The sequence below is a fragment of the Elgaria multicarinata genome, chromosome 2 (assembly GCF_023053635.1).
Source record: "Elgaria multicarinata webbii isolate HBS135686 ecotype San Diego chromosome 2, rElgMul1.1.pri, whole genome shotgun sequence".
Taxonomy (NCBI): domain Eukaryota; kingdom Metazoa; phylum Chordata; class Lepidosauria; order Squamata; family Anguidae; genus Elgaria; species Elgaria multicarinata.
In genome coordinates this window covers 137,118,090-137,138,739 of record NC_086172.1, presented here as the reverse complement: position 1 = coordinate 137,138,739, position 20,650 = coordinate 137,118,090, and the positions used below count along the sequence as shown (strand labels likewise).

The following is a 20,650-nucleotide window of genomic DNA, read 5'->3' as shown; positions in this document are numbered from 1 at the left end:
AATCCACTATGTACTAAAGCACCATACCGTCCCTTCTGAGCTAATCTGTTTTGATAAGAACATAAGAAGAGTCATCTAATTCAGCATTTTGTCCACACAGTGACCAACCAACTGTCGACCAGGCATCCCAAGCAGGATACAGGTGCAACAGCACCCTCCTGCCTATGTTCCCCAGCAACTGGTGTATATAGGCTTACTGCCTCTGATACTGGAAGTGGCACATACCAGGATTATTAGGCATTGATAGCCTTTCCCTCTAGGAATTTATCCACACATACCCCTTAAAGCCATTAATACATCTTGTAGTAGCGAATTCTATAGTTTAACTATGTGCTGTGTGAAGAAGTCCTTCCTTTTTTCTGTCCTGAATCTCCCACCAGTCAGCTTCAAGGGATGGCCACTGGTTCTAGTATTATGAAAGAGGGAGATATTTGGTTTTTATTGTTGCATTGTATTGTTTCTTTCATCATGTATGCCATGTTGTGAAGGAACCATCCTGAAAAGGCACAGGGCCTTCATAGTTTGCTTTCCAGGAGCTTGCCTAGAAACATTTGCTGTAGAACCCACGTGAGCAATGTAAACGAAGGCTTTCTTGAACAAAAGAACGAATCAGATATGTTTCAAAGTGGTTTTAAGATGAACATAAAACCTGTATTTTTAAAGTATTTAAATTTCTAAATGCAAATAATGAGCAGGCAGCAAGGGATATTTACCTTTTCGTCTTTTGATTTTTATATAGTTAGCTGGAGTGAACAATTAAGGTTCAAATCCTCCTTTCAGGGATAAAGTTTTATTTATTTATTTATTTATTGCTTTTTTTAATTATTCCTCCTCCTCCATTTGTAGGGAATCTTTATTTGGGTGCAATGAAAAACCTTTCCTAAGTAAAACAAACAAAACTATAATTAGGAGTGAATTTGTCTAACTGCCAAGAATTTCAAGGTAATCCCTTGTTAGGAAAGGGGTGTTGATACAGGAACAAAAGAACTAGACCTGAAGTAAAATAAGTCTTCACAGCTTGAAGCAAGTATTACAGTTGAGAAGACAGCTATGCAGAGACTGAGCAAATTCTGAGTTCTCCAATATTGTGCTAGAAAACAGTCATTTCAAGGGTGTACATCAGGTATATACAGCTCTAAGAGCTGCTTCCATTAGTAAAAATGTACAAATCACCAGGTTCACTGCAGAAAAATATGTACGTTACCATTTTGAACTTGGCCTTTTCTTTTTAAACACTTCTGTTTTAACCTCTCTCTCCCCCTCCATTTCCACAACACACATTCTTCTTTCACTTTACCTTTTTAACTCTTTCCTGGAATCCTCCTTCCTTTTCTATCTCTGAGCCACTTAACGTACATTCTTCTCTCTTCCCTTCCTTGTACTGCAACACAGGTGTATCATTGCTTTCCCACTGATGGGTCTTTTTGCCCCCTCATTTCTCAGCTATCCGCCTTCTCTGTTTATCCACCACACCTGTTCTTCTGGACCCTGCATTCCCCCTTTTCTATCTGCACCTCCGTCTTGCCCATCCGCAGCTATCTCTGTACTTCCTACCTTCCAGTCCTTTTCTTCCTGTAGAGTGCAATGCTATGCATGTTTAGACAGAAAAAAGGCCTACAATTGCCAGTACTCCCCAGCCAGGCATAGAATCATAGCATCATAGAATAGTAGAGTTGGAAGGGGCCTATAAGGCCATCGAGTACAACCCCCCGCTCAATACAGGAATCCACCCTAAAGCATACCTGACGGGTGGTTGTCTGAATGCCTCTAGTGTGGGATTGCCCACTACCTCCCTAAGTAACTGGTTCCATTGTTGTACTGCTCTAACAGCCAGGAAGTTTATTCCTGATGTCCAGTTGGAATCCGGCTTCCTGTAACTTGAGCCCATTATTCCGTGTCTTGCACTCTGGGATGATCGAGAAGAGATCCTGGCCCTCCTCTGTGTGACAACTTACAAGTATGCTTTATCGAGCAATCCTGGGGCCCACAGACAGCGCTGTGACCTCGGAAGAGGGAATCAGTGATCCAACCCCTCCCCTCTGACCCTTGCAATTGGCATGGAAAGAATGGTGGCGAGTGTTCTCTAAGGTCAGAAAGGTGACCTCGGAGAGAGGAAAAAGGGGGCATTTTGGGGGGAGGGGAGGAGCCTGGGGAGGCAGGATACAAGCCATCCAGAGGCCTCTCCAGCCTTCTTCCCTCTCTCTCCAAAACACCCCAGTTAAATGGGCATAAAAGCCCATCTAGCGAAAAATGCCTTTTCCTGCCCTGCGGAGGATGAATGTACGCCTCCAAAGTTAGGGGTCTACGATCACTGAGACGCAATCAATAGGACTGTGCCCTTAATCCCTTTGTTTTGTTTGTTTTCTTCCCCAATCCCCCCATGCTTAATCCTCCCTGCTGATTGAGCTTGAAAATAGCACAAAAATCTTTAACTGTTCCAGCAGTTCACACACAGGAGAAGTCTCAACTGCAGGTGGGCTGTACAGAATGGTTGTTTACTAAATGTAAGTGAGTCATGCCAAATCAGATTACAGTTGATTTAGGGCATCAGATTTTTTTTATTGTAACTTTTTTTCTGCCAAACACACACATTTATGACTTGCTTGTTACCATGTCTTGAAACAGATGTACCTTGAAGTTTACAGGAACACTTAGGATGTCTGGATGTTCATGTACCACAGTGGCATCTCATGAAATAAGGCATGTCTGAAATGCACACAGCTGGGTTTTCCTGGAAAGAGACCAAAAGATGACGAATCAAAAATCTGAGTTGCTGAAAGCAATAGAATGCTAAGCTTTTGGTGGATTGCTGGAAGTAGAGCTTTCCATCTTGTCACTGAACAAATATACTGTTTTCACAGAGTCCGGACAAATGTGACGGGCTGCTGTAAATGGGAAGGGCTATGCCAGTTGGCGCTACCTCACCAGCGCCTGATGTGATTGCATCATGCTGCAGTGCAGGGAAGCTACAGCAAGGCCGTTCTGGGCAAAAAGTGGCAATACTTCTTTTAACATGAAATAAGCAGACAGCAATGAATTGTCTTTCTTTCTGTTCCTAAGCTGCTTGAATGTATGAGAAGCTAGATTCATGATGGAGGGAGTTACTAATTATCCTATGAGCTCTGACATTGGTCACAGAACAGGAATAGACAGGCTTTCAGGATCTACTTTTTTAAAAAATAGAATCCCGATTTCCACCAAGTGGCACCTGGTGGAAAAGACATAGTATTAAAGAACTCTGAATGCAGGAATTTGTTTTGAGCCCAAGAACTGAACAGAGCTCACAGATCTTCCACACAAAAATCTACTCTTGGTTACCCCAAGCTTTCTTCATTTCAGCAGTATAATTTATGGCAGTGACGTGTGTGTGTGTGTGTGTGTGTGTGTGTGTGTGTGTGTGTGTGTGTGTGAGAGAGAGAGAGAGAGAGAGAGAGAGAGAGAGAGAGATTTTGGGCAAGTCTACACCAGGGGAGGGGGAGGATCTTGCGATATGCTGATCTCTCTGTTCACATGGTCTGCGCAACATCCTGGGCATCGGGCCTGTTGCAGCGGCCATTTTTTTATAGAAAGAAGAGCTGGAGCGCATGAGTGCTCCAACGAAAATAAAAAGGTAAAAAAAAAAGCCCCGCCCCTGCTCCTCTCTCCACCCCTGATGGGCACGGAGCACCTGAAGAGCTGTGTGCCCCATGCCTGCTTCCCGCGTTTACTCACGAGGAGCCGGGATGAAACCGGGATATCTGCCCACACCTCCCGCAGTCTCAGGACAATCCTGAGACCACGGGGAAAATCGGGCTAAAAGCCATCCTGGTTATCCTGGGGAAATGCAGGGATCTTCCCTCCCTGCCCCTGGGATTCCCTGTGCGTCATGTGGATGCACAGGGATGATCCTGGGGTGATCCCCGGGATAAAGCATGGTGTAGACATGCCCCTTGCTGCTGCTGTTAAACAACTGAGAATCAGAATTCTTTACCAATCTATTGCAAATCACCCAGAGAAATAATACCAGATCTAGGTCTACCTTCCATCCATTCCTGACATAGAAGAGCCTCAGCCATTTTAGAAGACTCATAATAGATTTGGTCAAGTTGCTTGTCTATTTATTTATTTATTGCATTAATATCCCGCCTTTTTTCCTCCAAGGAACCCAAGGCAGTGTACATAATCCTTCTCTCTATGATGCTTATGGTTGGCAGAAATTATACTAAGTTCCAAGATAGGCAGTGAAACCAGGGACAGGTGCATCTATCAGAGTGTTGGCAGATGTGAATAGCATCTGAATCGGGAGTGCAACCCTGTTCAGAACAGGTTGTTTACCCAATTTCCAGATGTGGGAACCACCAATCCACAGAGCTTCCATCTTATCAGGATTCATCTTCAGTTTATTAGCCCTCATCCAGCCCATTACAGCCTGCAGGCACTGCTCCAGCACCTTCACTGCCCCAGCTGACTCCAATGACAAGAAGAAGTAGAGCTGAGTATCATCAGCATTCTGGTGACACCCAACCCCCAAACCCCTAATAACCTCACCCAGCGGCTTCATCTAGATGTTGAACAGCATGGGGGATAGAATAGAGCCCTGTGGCACCCCACAGCTTAATAGCCATGGGGTGGAACAGGAATCCCCCAATACAACTCTCTGGAATCGGTTCTGCAAGTAGGAGGGGATCCACTGTAACACAGTGCCTCCTACTCCCGTCTCGCAGAGCTGATCCAATAAGATGCCATGATCAATTGTGTCAAAAGCCACTGAAAGATCCAGGAAGATCAACAGGGTAGCACTCCCCCTGTCTTTCCCTTGGAGTAGCTCATCAGTCAGAGCATCCAAGAGCACATACACACTTCATTTTTAATTTTTAAATAGCATATATACTTCATAGTGTGTCCTCAAAATATCTGAACCAACAACTACACAGTGTGACCAGGATGCATTTGCATAGAAGGGAACTGCTGCTTATAAGTATCTGTGATGGCTTAGCCATTCACCAAATAGTTACTGATGTTGGCAATGGTAACCTTAGTGCCCTGCCAAAACCCCACCTGCCCTTTTGCAACCTCTTTGTTTCCCTGTGAAAGACGCAGTCATTTTTCTGCCTCTCGTTTTTTGATTTTGCTTTGTTGTTATTAAAAGTCCTTTTAACGAGCACAACAAAGAGAATAAGAAGAATACAACCCCTTGCTCAGCTTCCAGGCACTCCGCAGGCAGCAGCATTGGAAAGCCCTGAGGGAGGAAGTCCTGGCTAAGTTCCCTAGGGCTTTCCAAGGAGTTCAAACTGCCAGAGAGGGAACAGGAGGGAAAATGGTAAAAGAAAGAGCACACACACTCCTCGGCCACCTCCTTACAGTAAGGTAAGCACTGAAGCTCTGCACACTGATAAATCTCTCCAAAATTCTCACCCCCTCCCACAATTTCTCCCCCCTCCCACCAACAAATGGTCAAAATTAAATAGATCGTAAAAAATTGGAACAGTGCTAGATTACCTGTCTTGGCCACATGCTGACCATGATACTAAGTGAAGGAACACCATTCATATGAGCAAAGGATGTACATGGGAGAGGTCTACTCTCTTGGCATCACTCTTGCTAGATGAGGGCATGTGATGGTAGATGCATCTTTAATGAGTGATGCCAGTATTTAGCTGTCAGTCACACATGAATTAATAAGCTGCATGAATGCCAAGTTGTGAAACGCTGTGGATTCAGGGCAATAACCAGGGGCGGGGGGTGTTTGGATAATAGAACGCAGGTATTTTGCACTTCAGTTTTGATGTCGACTTCTATTGAGTTTGCTGACTAAATCATGCCATGTTTATGAAGCTGTTGTTCTGTGTGCTCTCTTCCTGTACAAAAGCCAAATGCAACGTTGGTGAATAGTTATTACAGCAATACCATCATTTGCAGCAAAGCCCTGCATCAGAAGCTAAGCTATTTCCTTCATAATATGTTAACTAATTATGACAATTTAGGGTCTGATGGAGATGTGGTGGGACATGGGAAGTTACCACTTCCTATGATGAGATCTTAGATTTCACCAATGCGAAGTAGAAGTACAATTAGAGGAGAGCTTTTTTGTTCCTGGCGGTCACAACTCTGCAGAGCTAACGTGTAAATGTAGACCTAAATTAGGAAAGATGAGTGAATTCTATTGGTATTTCAGTTATTTCTATGACTGGAAAACTTGAAGGACTAGGGCAAAGAACTGAAATATCCCATCTGTCCCCTTGCGCTTAGAATCTGCTCTTCAAGTAAGTTTTGAGCACTTTTTAGTAAACTTTAAGTAAAGGGGAGATTAATCTTACAGGCCCATGCCGAATCTGATGCTGCCCTGTTACCAAACAGTCAGAAATGCCTTGTGCATACCTCTTTCCTGGCCTCTGGCCTTCCCTCTTGCACAGCCATGTGTCCTTCTCTTACAGTTTGGAAATAACACTGATGGCTTCTCAAACCTTAACAGGAGTTAAACCATGTTTTGTAAACCTGCAGGGAGTCTGCAAGTCTGCAGGATGCTTCCAGTCACCATATCTTAGCATGGTGATATGTCTGTACGGTGTCACTGCGTGTGTGGTTTTCAATATGTGATTTCACTAGTGTGAAGGAAATCTTGGCTCAGCAACATCTATTTAAATTGGTCATTTTTCACCTTTATATCCTGCTTCTTCTTCTTTTTTTACAAACTTGGCCAATGTGCAATGTTCCCTGGCAAGAGCAGCGAAAGGAGCGAGTGCTGCTCTAGAAGAGTGGCCAGGATGTTATTATTTTTTGCAGCAATGGCTGATGGGATACCATCGGGGAGGAGAGAGGGCGGAGGAACTGTCAATCAAACATTGCGATGGATTTTTACTGAACTTCACGGTAGCCCACAGTCACACAACGGTGGAGTTCAAACATGTTGTTTGGGGAGTACCTCCTAAAAACTCAACCATTGAGTGGAGTTTTCACACTGCGTTGACTAACGTGTTGTCTGAACTGAACCATCATGGCTAGATGAGCAAACTCTAGGTTCAGAGGCAGTATGAATGTCAGTTACCTCTGAATGCCAGTTGATGCAGAACAGCAGCAGGAAAGGGCGATTGCTCTCACGGCCTTTGCAGAGGAATCTGGTTGGCCCCTGTGGAAAACAGGTTGCTGGGTATGCTTTTGGTCTCATCCAGCTGGTCTCTTCTTCTGTACTTATGGGTCCATTGCAGATGTTTTCTGTTCTGGAAGAGGAGTGACTGGTGGTATTACATCCCAGTAGGCCAAGGGGAATTGCCTTGTTATTTCACCCTCTCCTATTCAGGTACAGCATAACTACTCATTGATGGAATCTGAAAGGGAAGGAACTTGGTAGCACTTGCTCTTAAAAGGCCGGTGACAACAATGTTGCTGTCCTGGTATTGATTGATCCTAGATCAGATACTGTCACTGCATATGTATATGGGTGTACTTACTTTGGAGGAGAAAGAAAGGAAAATGAGTATGCTCTATAAATGACATTTCCTGGGGAAATTAAGGTTTGCTATACAAATTTTTTTTAGGATCACCACCCCATCTCCTGTGTGTTTGATCTACAATGAGTGCCAAATCTTCTATCAACAAAGAGATTTTTGCTCCGCATGATGAAAGGATGCTGGGAGCGGTCCAAGTAAAAAGGAGAACGAAGAAAAAAATTCCTTTCCTGGCAACTGGGGGTCAGGGTGAATATTTAACCTACATCTGCTTGTCAGGTAAGGTAAATGGTTTTGACATCTAGCTGTCCCTTCAGTTTATTTCCAAAGTTTGATGAACTGATTGGAGGTGGTCCATTGCTAAAAATAATGTAGTGCCATGAATTTTAATCAAACAAGTAGATGAACAATGATAGGTTTGAAGCAAAGATGTGAAGATGGACCGTTATCATCCTATGCTATCAGTAGTGCATTACCTCAGAATTTTACAGATATTTCTGGTGTGTTTAGCAGGATATTATCCCAAGATCAAATGGATATGTGTTTTTGTGAGGTTGCCTTAAGGAATTTATTATATGTTGCCTATGGTCTTAAAAGTTGTCTTCAGATACTTCAAGGAAATATATTGCCGTTGACTTTCTTTAAAAAAAAGCAAGCAGAAAAGACTTAAGCATTGCCTTGTTAGATCAGATCAAAGTTCCATGTAACCCAGCATTCTGCCTCCAATAGTGGCCAGTCAGTTTTGCTTTTGGGAGAATCACAAGCAGGGCAGGATGGAGACCATCCCTGTACTTTGCCTCCCTTTCTAGTGAGAAAGTAAAGAAAGGACTTTGAAAACAGTTCAGATATGAAAACTGGTGCAGAACGCAGTAGCCAGAATGCTTGTAGTAGCTTGGTGTTTGTATGATGCCCTGTTTAGGGTGCTAATATTTAAAAGCCAGGGCTTTTAAATTCCCCTAAATGGAATTCACCCAAGGGCTGAATTCCATTTAGGGGTAGGTTGGGGCAGAGGGGGTGGGGAGGATACAAGTCAAAAGTGGGACCAAAGGCAAACGTGGGACAGAGCTGAAAATTCTAACCGCACTCAAAATCCCATTATCAATTTGTAGTAGGAGGCATGCCTACTCAGAAGTAAGCATGAGCAGCATGTTTACTCGCAAATAAACAGGACAAGCCACAGGGAAGTAAGCAGGGAAGAATCACTCAGCAGCACTTTCAGAAAACATCACAAATCCCAAGCCTCTGCATATCTGTCCAGAAGTGAGCGTGCGTATTATGCTTCCTCAAAAGTATGTAGTTAACTGAGAGGGTTTTTTTTTAATCTGCTGCTGCTATCTTACTCATTATTCAACACATGCATCATTAAACAATATTTTTATGGTTTTATCATTTAGTTTGTATTTGAAAGAATGTTTACTCTGATTTTGGGGTTTTACCCTGGAAAGCAAGTAAAAATTTGTTGACTAATATAATCCCATTTAATTATGGTTAGTGATTGCTGACAGACTTGTCTCCCTGCCCCCATGAAATTTGTCTAATCATTTTACAAAGACATCCATGCAGGTAGCTCTTGTAACTTTCAGAGGCAATGAACTCCATCAGTCGATTTTTCATTATGTAAAGAAGTACGTGCTTTAACAAAAGAATTTCTTGGTATATTTTCCACATGTACCAAGACTGACTGGCCTTCTCCTTCTTCCATATTGCCTTACAGGATATCTAGACGGCCTGCTTCCTGATATTATTTACACAACTCATAATGCCACCGAACTTTGTACTAAATAGGCAGTGCATTCTATCTTTATTTCTGACAATCCAGATTTCCTGTTATGAGAATCCCATTTAACCTGCCCTAAGCACACTTGGTATAAGAGCCTCATGTGGCACAGAACGGTAAAGCAGCAGTTTCTGCAGCCGAAACTCTCCCCATGGCCTGAGTTCGATCCCAGCGGAAGCTGGTTTCAGGCAGCTGGCTCGGGTCGACTCAGCCTTCCATCCTCCCGAGGTCGGTAAAATGAGTACCCAGTTAGCTGGGGGAAAGGTAATAACGGCCGGGGAAGGCAACGGCAAACCACCCCGCTATAAGGCCTTCCAAGAAAACGTCAGCGAAAGCTGGCGTCCCTCCAAGAGCCAGTAATGACTCAGTGCTTGCACGAGAGGTTCCTTTCCTTTCCTTTTCCAAGCACCCTTGGAGGTTATATGATAGACATGAAATCACTTAAAAATGGCTCCCTGTTCTTTTGTGTTAAACAGAGGTGAGCATCTCCTTGTATTACCTCCCCTGCTCTCTGGGAACTCACTGAGATCTCCCCTACCCCCATTGAAATTACCATCCCTGTCGAACACGATTCTGTTCTCAAAGTGCCTGCTTCCCGCGCACCTCATTTCCTTACAAAATCACTGTGATTTTTGCCACTACTGCAGTAAATTTGGCTCTGTGTGTGTGTATGTGTCAGAAGAGGCCATGAGGGAAGCACATGTTGCCCACCCCTGTGCTAAACTACCACAACAATCTTGTTGTTGCATTACCTTCTCACTTTGTTTTGTCTTTGGAAATACTTACTCCGGACTTGGGAGTAAGAGGGTTTCTCACAAGAATTAGCTCTGTTCTGCTTTTTGTGGTAGCAAATTTATTTATTTATTTACTTATTTGTTAAAAACTATATAAATCACCTTTCTATTCCAATGGGACCTCAAAGGCAATGAATTAAATGTGTTGTTGTTGTTGTTGTTAAAAAAGCTCACTGACAAACCAGTTTAAAAGGGATACCAGCTTTAAAATATTATAAACAGCAGAAACAACACCATCTTAAAAATGCTTAAAAGCTGAACAGAATTGTTTTAACCCCCTGTCTGAAACTGAACAGAGAATCTAAACTCTCAGCGGAGAACATTCCACAGTTGGGGTGCTGTCACATAAAAGGCCCTGTCCCGTGTTATCCCCAATCTAGCTTGAAGCGGTGAGACATTCAACAGGGCCTCTGAAGAAGATCGTAAACTACAGGCAGGTTTACATGGCAGGTGGTGGTCTTTCAGGCCCCAAACCATTTAATCCTTTGTAGGTAAGAGCCAACACGTTGGGCCTGGAAACAAATTGGAAGCCAGTGCAATGTATATAAGAGCGGTGTAATGTGGTCTACAAACACATACGCCGAAAAGCAATCTGGCAGCAGCATTTTGCACCGTTGGCTGTCAGCTAGAGTAGCTTTTCAAGAAAAGGAGATGGGGAAAGAATACCGTTTTCGCAGGCCCAAACCAGTTTAAGCAGTCATCTCCTTCGAGATGTTGCTGTATATTACTGAGCTACGAAGAAACACTGCAAGTTTCATCTGGTGACTGTCAGCTTACGAGTCTTTTTAGCTTGGGGACCCACTTGCTTATTGTGTTATTGAAAAGTATATTGCAGAAGACAGGCACAGCTTGTTAGATTGCAATAAGAACACTGGAGAGGATATTCCTGGAGTTTTCTAGGCCAGCAATATTGAGAATTTAGAGTTTAAAGCTGAGCTGACATTTAGGAGGTACCAAATGTTATTTCATGTATTTGCAGCCTTCACATGCAAAGAGCAGGAATTATTGTCGAGTATGGCTGGGGCTTAACTTGCTTGTCAGTCCACTGGTTTTAAACCCTATTGCTGTTACCTCATCATTTTTATATTTCACGTTTCAAAAGCTTAGGATTGCTGGAAACCTTCCTTGCATTATGCAGTCTTCTGGTCTAGACAGTTTGACTCTAAGGGGGAAAAACCCTTCTTTCCCCACCCCACCCCAAAGTATAACTGGCTACAGCTTTTGAGGGTAAAAGGTTCCATCTATGAATATGTAGGAAACATTCCATCTAACGTTTCCTCCACCTGAGCATATTTGCTAGAATGGGAGGTTTTGAGACAGCTCCTTGGAACAGTAGCAGATGGGAGCTCCTATAGGTGCACCTTCTTCAGGTTGACCCTTCTAGACAGCCATGTCAAATGTCAAGCTTCCTTGTAGGGAAAGCATATTGGGTATGCAGGTCCTTGCTTGTGAAATGTTGTAATGCATCCTGCACCAGCAGTTCTTGCTATAGCAAAATACAGACTTGCCCTTGAAACTATTTTTAGGAATGGGAGAACCTGCAACTTTCAAGCTTTGCCTAAGATCTCCTAAAATCACTTAGAAGCTTGTTTTGTCTCCTTCCCGTTTTCATTTTCGACATGTTTTTTCTGTTTGTTCAAACAGGAAAAATGCACATTTCGAATGGGGAAAACTGTAAATATTACTGTAAATATTTGTCAAAAGTGTGCACTTTTCCTCCGTTGAATAAAGAGTGAAAAAGTGTATTTTTTTTTGAGAAATGCACCTTTCAAAGTATGTATTTTTAATAAATAAATAAATACACATTTTAAGGAGTTTGGGAATTTGCAAACATTTCTTGAAAAAAAATGCTTTGGCTCACATTCAAAATTTGGGATCGAGAACAGAATATATTTGCATAATTTGTGAACAGAAACTGAATTTTCATGCATTCCTAGTGCATTATTTTTTTTGATACTTTGTTTCTTGTATGCTGCTTTGCAGACCTATCTGTGGGGGAAATGAGAAGAGAAAACCTTAAATAAACTCACAAGCAGAACATGAGCGCAACAGAACCCTTTCGCCTATTTGACTCCAGCAACTGGTATACATAGGCTTATTGCCTCTGATACTGGAAGTAGCATATAGCCATGAGGACTAGAAGCCATTGATTTTTCAGAAAAAAACCAAAAAAAAGGTCCTGGGGGGGAAACTTTTCCCCATGGGTTTTTCTGCTTCCCCCCCTGGGCCATCGCATCTCTAGGGAGGAGCAGCCCAGGTCAGGAATGCTGCCTGGGGTGTTAATCCTGTACCCTTACGTTGCTAAGTACACCTCACTGTACACATACAATTTTCCTAATGTGATAAATAGCAGGGCTTTCTCCGCTGTGGCACCCCGGCTGTGGAATGAGCTCCCCAGCTCCCCAGAGAGGTCCGCCTAGCGCCTACACTGTACTCCTTTCATCGCCAGCCAAAGACCTTTTTATTCTCTCAGTATTTTAACACTTAATTTTAATTTAAATTTTAATTTTACTGTTCTAACTCTGTATTTTAATCTTATATCAATTTTGCTGTGTGGTTTTATCCTGGTTGTGCTTTTTATACTGTATTTTTTGTATTTGTGCTTTTAACCTGTTGGTTGTTTTATTATGGTTTTAATTTTTGTGAACCACCCAGAGAGCTTCGGCTATTGGGCGGTAAAAAAATGTAATAAATAAATAAATAAGCAGGAAGAGATTATAGTGGAAAAGGGCATAGAGGGAAGGGTTAACCCCATCTCTAATTGCCACAGTCCAGATCAGGATTGTCATAGACAAAATTTAAGACATGGGAAATCTTATCCTCAGGGACTACAGGAAAGGATGGAGCTCTACTAGGGGAAATATTTTCTTCTTTCTGCAGCTGCCTTCCTATCCTGAGCTGAGACGCCATCCCTACAGATAACTTCACTACAGATAACTTAAAATTAAAAGAAAACTGAGGGTGCAATCCTATCAGGATGTCTGTCAGCTTCCAAACTTGGAGGCTGATGACCATCCTGTGCAGTGCAGGAGGATCACAGAGGCAATCTTTGCCTCTGTGTTACTCCCGCTGTGTATTTTTGCTAGACAGGCTTTTTCACCCACCTAGCTGGGGCTCTACAGAGCAGGACAGAAGGAGGCTGGCAAGGCCTAAAGATTTTTCATAAGCTGGCCTCCTTAGTCCCACCCTTCCTGACCTGCAGAACCTCCTCCCCCAATTACTGTCTTCTCCAAGATCCCCTTTGTGATTTCTGAGAGGGATCTGGCATGGTTTTCTCTGCACCAGCTGCAAGGGAGGGGGGGAACTTGGGCTCATGGGTCCGAGTGCTGTCTCTGACCTCAGATCCAGGAGTCCGAACTATCTTAACCCACCCACCCCGACACTGTCTAGTGCTCATAGGGTTGCTCCCTGAGATAACTTTCAGGTCAGAACCCAGTTGCCTGTTTTCTTCCCTGTTAATTGGTTCCAGCCATGTCATGGATAATGCAGTGATAGCAGTATTCATGCTGTGAGTTAGTCCAGCACTTACAGATTCAAGAACAGCTGGAAGAAGCTAACTGCTGCTTGGAGGCATGTCAGTCAAAATTGGTATCGGTTGCCAAAAGATCATCTGTCACTGCTGTCTCCATTCCAGCAGCTGATTAACAGCAGGATATTTGCTCACTGTTCTGGTATGCCTGTTTTTAATTTCCCCTAAAAACAGTTTTTGAAAATAAAAAAAGCCTTAATTTTTCCTGCTTACTGTGAAATGTAATTTTCTATCCCCCAAATTGTTATGATTTTGTAAATAATAGAAAGTGGTGCATACTGATAACCTTTTCTGGTGATCTTTATGGATGAAGTTGAATAGATGATAATGCAACTAGATTGACTCATGGGTTTAAACAAGGTTTTACCATTGCTGAAGGCTTGCAGACATACTTTATTGCTAAACTATAAGCCTTTGTATGGAATGGACGGAAATAGTACTAGACTATTTATGGTTTGACTGGTGGCTTAAACAAGCACTTGGTGGACTGATTTCTTTGAAGGAGCTAAGATATGTCATTTTGTTTTAATTGTGAACTGCTATACTCTTAACATATATCATTTGTTCTTGTGAGTTCATAAATTGCAGTAAATATGTATTCATGATGACAGTGGTTTTATTAGAATCAGGTTTTACATCATTTATTGGTAACCAGCTTTTAAATAAAATGCAGTGGGCTGGGTCACACAACCAAGTAAGCCACCATGGCTTATTTAAGCCGCAGTGGGCTGCACGATGCGCCGTCACATGCGAGCGACCGCTATGAATATTCAAGCTGTGGCTGTCACTTGTCTTGTTGTCTGAACCTGGGCAGTGGGAGACATTTTTCTTTTAGGGGTACGGGTTAGGAAGCTCAGGCTCAGCTCCACCGAATTAGAAAACACAGTCCTTTATTATTATAAAACAAAATACTGAAGAAAACTAGAGGATCAGAACTACAAAGAACTATCTCTGCCAGTCTTCAAGAGAGACCTCTTATCACACTACCTCCTCACCCAGAAGGGAGCCAGGGTTTGGAATCAAGGTTTTACTACCTACGGACCCCCAAGTCTGCCAGAAGCAAGACTAGAATACCCTTTATACCAGTTCCCTGAGTTGGGAGGACAAGGGTGTTGCCATTTGAGTTGGAACAAGGAGAAAGGCCATCTGTTAATAATCAGGGCAATTCCTGGGCTTGGTTCCAGCACACTCAAGGTCTTAAAGTAGCCTTGTTTAACAAAATAAACTGACACAGGGTCAGGCATTACTGTAAATCCATAATTAGCAGTGACATCTTGTTTTGTTTTGTTTTTTACTATACAGTAGAGGCTGCAAGCCCAATCTGGATCTTAATAGACCTCCAACTCCCTCCACTACCACTAGAGTCTAGATCTGAACCAGGGTACCCGTAGATATGTAGCTGGTAAATATGAAATACTAGCATGGATGTAATTACATTGCCCTAGAGATCAGTTACTCTAGTGCAATGCAATTTTATCTTGACAGTAGTATCGAATTGGATACTGCCCTTAAAGTAATGTCTGCTTTGGCCCAAAGTCTAGTTTAGAATGGGATAAGTCTTGCTTGGAAATGGCCATTTTTAGTGCCATTTTTTTGCAGAAAGGTGGGATATGAAATAAATAAATAATGAATGTGGTTGTGATCTCTCTCTGTCAGCTTTCTCCAGGAATACACAATCTTTCTCTAGGAACACAGTTGGCCTGTCTAAGATCTCAGCCACCCTTTTTAGTTTGTTGAGTCAATTGTTCCAAGACTTGTTGCTAGCAGTGCTTCTACCAACGCTACCTTCATAAACCACTTGTGTGGCCTTCTCATTGCAGAATTAGTGTTGAAAGGCTCGTATTTCATTTTGATAACTTGTTATCGCTCCGCTGCTCATTATGGTATGCAGGTGATGTTTGCTTTTCTCTAGAGAATGGTACTGTCCAGCAGCACAGCTTGCAAAGGACAGCAATGAATAAAATTGTGCACAATGAATAAATGTAAGTATTGCACAATACTTCTTGCATGTGACCTGTAAGCCTAACTTCTCACATTCTTTTAAATTGTTAGAGCTTATTATGTCTAAACTGATATGGATCACATGAAACCAAACTGAAACTATACATGCCATATATTGACATCTGCTGTTAAATGATATCAAATGTCCAGTAAACAAATCCATATATATAGAAGGGAGATTAGATATGCAAGTTCAATACAGCAGATTTTAATGCATTTAACACTTTCTAATGACATACAGGTCCACTCCACACAAATCATCTTTCGAAGGTGGGTTGCGTTCACTGTCATATTGCTATAGTGTTGGACTGGGACTTGGGAGATACGGGTTCTAGTTCTTACTCAGCCATGAAGCTCTCTGGGTAACTTTGGGCCAGTCACTGACTTTCAGCCTAACCTGCCTCATAAGATTGTTGTGAGTATTTTAAAAAATGGAGGAGAGGAGGACCATGTATGCTGCCTTCGATCCCATGCAAGAGGGGAAAGGGTGGGTTATAAATGTAATAGTAATAAAAATTGCTGTATGAATGCCATAACTGAAAAGTCTCTGGAGCCTCAATAATTCAGTAAAATTGGCTATTACATAAACACCTGTTTTGAATTTTTCAGAGATGAAACTTCATATAATGCTGTTGCATGAGGAGTACAGCAGTGTTCAGATTGACCTTGAGTTGTTCATATGCCTCTGTGTATATGGACCTCTTGAGAAGAAGGGAAGAGACTCGTATCTTGCTAAGCAAAAAGAATGACTATGAAGCCAACCTTTCTGACATGTGCTACATAAAGCAAAGTTGTTGTTACAGTATGTCATCGTCCTCTGCTAGGGTACAAACATAACCCATTTAGAACTACTATTTTTGCCAACTCCCATATTTCTTGAGAATATCGCTCTGATAGTAAGACCGTTGTCCTTCTGCACTTCCAGGCTTTTTTGGGGGTGGGTGAGTCTGTTTTCATGTAGGATGAACATGAAGAGCATTTGGTCTACAGCCTCTTTCTCAAAGGAAGGCTAAGCTATCAATTCCCATGATTTGGCACCCTTTACCCCTGCCTAACAATATACCTTTTACATCCTCATTTTCATTTCTTTATACACTGTCTTAAATAACTCAGCTTTTTTTTTTTTTCTGTTAACCAAACTATGCAATTATTGCTCAGAATTAGAATGTCTAGCAAATAATGAGCAGAAATTCTCTTGCATTATCACCTGTTCTAATAAGTTGTAAAGGGCTGGTTGAAATACATTATTTTATTTTTAGAAAGAAAAGTCTAGGCGTAAAGGGCATTATATCACAGCAGGCATGTTAATTTGGAATATTTTTTATTAAACTCCCTTGTCCTGCTGTCACCACACTACTTTTAAGTGTGCTCACATTTTTGTTCTTTATAAAATGGTTGGGGGTGGGAGACCCTGGGAATGAAAGTCTTGTTTTCAGAATGCACAACTGGTTCATCATAGACAAGTGTTTTTTTTTCTCACTGTTAGGACCAAGTATGAAAGACATGGCTAAATGCTGAATATTTTAGATGAACATAATAAAAATAATTGGCATTTTATATAGACCTTTTAGGGCACAATCCTATGCATGTTTTGACAGAAAGAAATCCTAGAGTTCTCAGCATTCTGCAGCCAGCTGGCAACTTGGGGAATACTGGGAGTTATAGGACTTTTTTTCTGTCTAAACATGCATAAGATTGCAGCCTTAAATGTTCAGAGTAATTTACATTATCTCAGCAATGCTTCCAACAGTTATGTCGGACTAGGCCAGTCCTTTTATTCCAATAGTATAGATGGGAAGATGAAAGAGAATTGCTTGCCTAAAGTCACCTAGTGAGCTTATGACAGATTTGAACCAAGAACTTCATACTCTTAGGCTGCAATCTGATATACACGTACCTATATCTGGAACCAGGGTGGATAAAAATTAATGATTTTTAAAAAAATATCAGATTTTTTTTAATAAAATGCTTTTTGAGGAAAAAAATAGATAGTTTTCTATTTAAGATACATTATAGTCCAAATAAGGATTAGTTTTTAATTATGTAGCATGAGGCTGTTTAATTCTTTTGGTCAATGAATTCCATTAATCCATTCACAATGTCATGCTCTTCCAGAGGTTTCTGTAAGATTATTTCTCTCCTTCCAATAAAGTACAGCAGAAAAGTTGTCCAAATATGAATTTTTAACGTATTAAACTGGAGGCAGTTCACTTTGCAATAATTTCATAATTATCTATTTATGATGTGTTTCTAATAATATAACCAAATCAGTATTTTTTTGATATAACTGTAAAACTAATCTGAAAAGTTGCTATTCTAAAAATGAAACCTTCATCTGGTTGTAAATATTAAGATTATACCAGCAAGAACGAGTCTTTGGTAACTCTGAGTTGTGTAAAATATAGCGAGGAAGAGTGCACTTTTTTTTGGGGGGGGGGGAGTCACATGATTAAATTGAGTCTTTCTGAGTAGTGATTTAAATCGTGATTTAAATCAAATCCACCCTGCCTGGAACTAAGCCCCGTTGCAATCGATAGGGCTTCCTTCTAAGGAGACATGCGTACACTACTACCACACGAGCTCTCAAGTGGTTATTGTTTATATTATGGGTGAGCAGAAGGTAGATTGCAATATACTTTTAGATCTTGGTGTGATTTGCATTAAATCAGGAAAGGTTTCTGACTTCCAATTGTTTAGCAATAGCGACAATGAAAAGATTCAGTCCCCCCACCAATAAATTAGGCTATTGAAATTGTAAACTCAGTTTAGGTACAAAACAAATTTCTGGGCTGAGCATAGGCAGCCTGGTTCCATAATTCTGTGTGTTTTCTTCACTGTCCCCCATCCCCCCTACACACACACAATTTTGCACTTGACTGTGGTTGGTGGAACATGGGTGTTCTACTAAAAAAACAAAGTAATTTCTGCAAGACTGAAGTCTTAATAGAGGGGTAAATATAGATAGGTTTAAAGAAAAAGCTGAAGACCAGTGCTTCCCCCACCCTGACCTTAATCTATATACATATATATGTTTACCTTCCTCTGAAGTTTTATGTTGCATTACAAATTCCCTGTGTCAACATGCCTTTAGGACTCATTGCACTCGTGGAAGCAGCTGCTTCCGGTCCTGTCAGCTGATACAACAAGTTCTGCAGGAATAACCTCAACTCTACCAGTGTGTGAAACACTGGTGGAGTTGTAGTGGATGGGTAACTGGTGCTCTTAGAACCAATTCTTATGCTGAATCATAGGTGTGAGGTTGTGTTTAATTGTAATATTGCCATGCGTATTATACGCATTTTATAGTTATGGTATGAAATTAATGAATTTAAAGTACGTTTGGAATAATTTGTTAAAGACAAAATGTGCATGAAGATAGCTATTCTGCCTAATTTTTTCAACTACAGTGCCCATAATCTCTGACCAATGGCCATACTGGCTGGGACCTATGGGCGTTGTAGGGCAAAATATCTGGAGGGCACCAGGTTGCTTATTCTAGTTAGGGGAAATAGCTCTAGTTTGTGTACTTCCCCCATCCCCAGGCAGCATCTACACTAACAATATTCTGACAATGGACAGGTAAACCATCTACTGAGATCTTAGAGATAAACTGCATGTTACACCAGGAGACACTGGCCAGGAAGGAGAGGTGTGTTGGGTAGAAGACTGGGTTTGAACATAATGGTGGTGCCTTTGAAATGATTGCCATGGGAGAGCGGTGTGGATTGTTTTTCCAGCCCTGTGGACTCCTCATGACTGGAGGAGGGAGTGGGGTTAAAAAGGGCTTGCCCAGAACCTGCAAGCACAGGTGAATTGAGCGGCTCCTTCTAGCACCTATCATGAATGTGGCAGCTAGGGATGTTTTAGTGCTTGCACAATGCAAGATTTCAAGTGCCCATAGGGAAAGGGGGGGGCGGAGAAATGGGATCATCAGGACACTATGAATATTGCTGGGAGTAGCTGAGGATTATTGCACATCTAGAACATATAGCGGACCAATGGTGAAGAGGCTGCTGATACAGTGAAACCTTGCCATTGAGTGCCTGGGATATGGGCTGGGAAAGGGCAGGGGGTGAGGAACAAAACAGCCCACAGATGTATTCATCTGACTGCAAATTAACTCTGGATAAAGCAACAACCCCATGGCTTAATTAAACCATGGGTTGTCATTACATGCCAACTGGCTTATTGTGACTATGTATGTGTGTTGCTGCTATTTTATGAACATAAGAAAAGCCATCTAGTCCAGCACTCTGTTCCCATAGTGGCCAACCAGCTGTTGACCAGGAACCCATAAGCAGGACACGAGTGCAACAGCACCCTCCTGTCCATGTTCCCCAGCAATTGGAGTACATAGACTTATTGCCTCTAATATTTGAGGTAGCACATAGCCATCAGAACTAGTGAAGTAGTGCAGCATTGAGTACACACTTTTCTTCCATGTCACTTTTCTGGTCTATCACCTTTTCCAAATATTCCATTTGCTGTATGTCTATGGAAAATAAAAATACAGCAGTGTTTTCCCCAGTCTATTGACTGGGGAAACTGTCAGGGAGAAAGGGTTGAACAGCCCCTATGGCTGCACTGCTTCCTTAAACAAGTTTCTCCTCCTTGAGCCAAACATGGGGTATAGGACAGGGAGATCCTGACGTCCTGACCATGGCCTACCATCAGAGAGAGTGCTTAGCTCCTGGGAGGAGCAAAGCGGTAGACTTCTCTGTGACCCCCCCACCCCACCCCACCCCTCAAAGGAGAAGTTTTCCAGTTGCATGTGTTTTCAGACGACAAAAGCAACGTGAACCACAATCCAAAGCCTTGTAAATAAATCTGCTTAGCATGAGTATTAAAATAGCAGGTGCAGGAAGTTTTGTTCGGTTGCACCCAAGTGATAGACTTAAAAATATATATGTAAAAAAGCAAACACACACACACACACACACACACACACTGAGTGGAGGGATAGCCTCACACTCACCATTAGAGGTGTGAAGTTCAGACCCTTCCCTTCTGACTGATTAGGAATGAGGAGCTCATGTTGATCTTTTTACAGCTCTGTGCGACCTGACTTTAAGTTGACATAAATCTGAAGTCAATCCGCAGTGCCCCGGGGCTTCTACATAAGGTT

General features: G+C 42.0%; 1 protein-coding gene across 1 annotated transcript in view; it reads left to right on the top strand.

Annotated features, from left to right (window-relative positions):
• STXBP6 (syntaxin binding protein 6) overlaps positions 1 to 20,650 on the top strand; it is a 154,518-nt gene that overhangs the window by 33,610 nt on the left and 100,258 nt on the right. The window contains exon 2 of the mRNA XM_063117760.1: positions 7,515 to 7,703. Within this exon, the coding sequence (XP_062973830.1) occupies positions 7,550 to 7,703 (154 nt within the window). The 5' untranslated portion in view covers positions 7,515 to 7,549. The remainder of the gene's footprint in view (positions 1 to 7,514; positions 7,704 to 20,650) is intronic.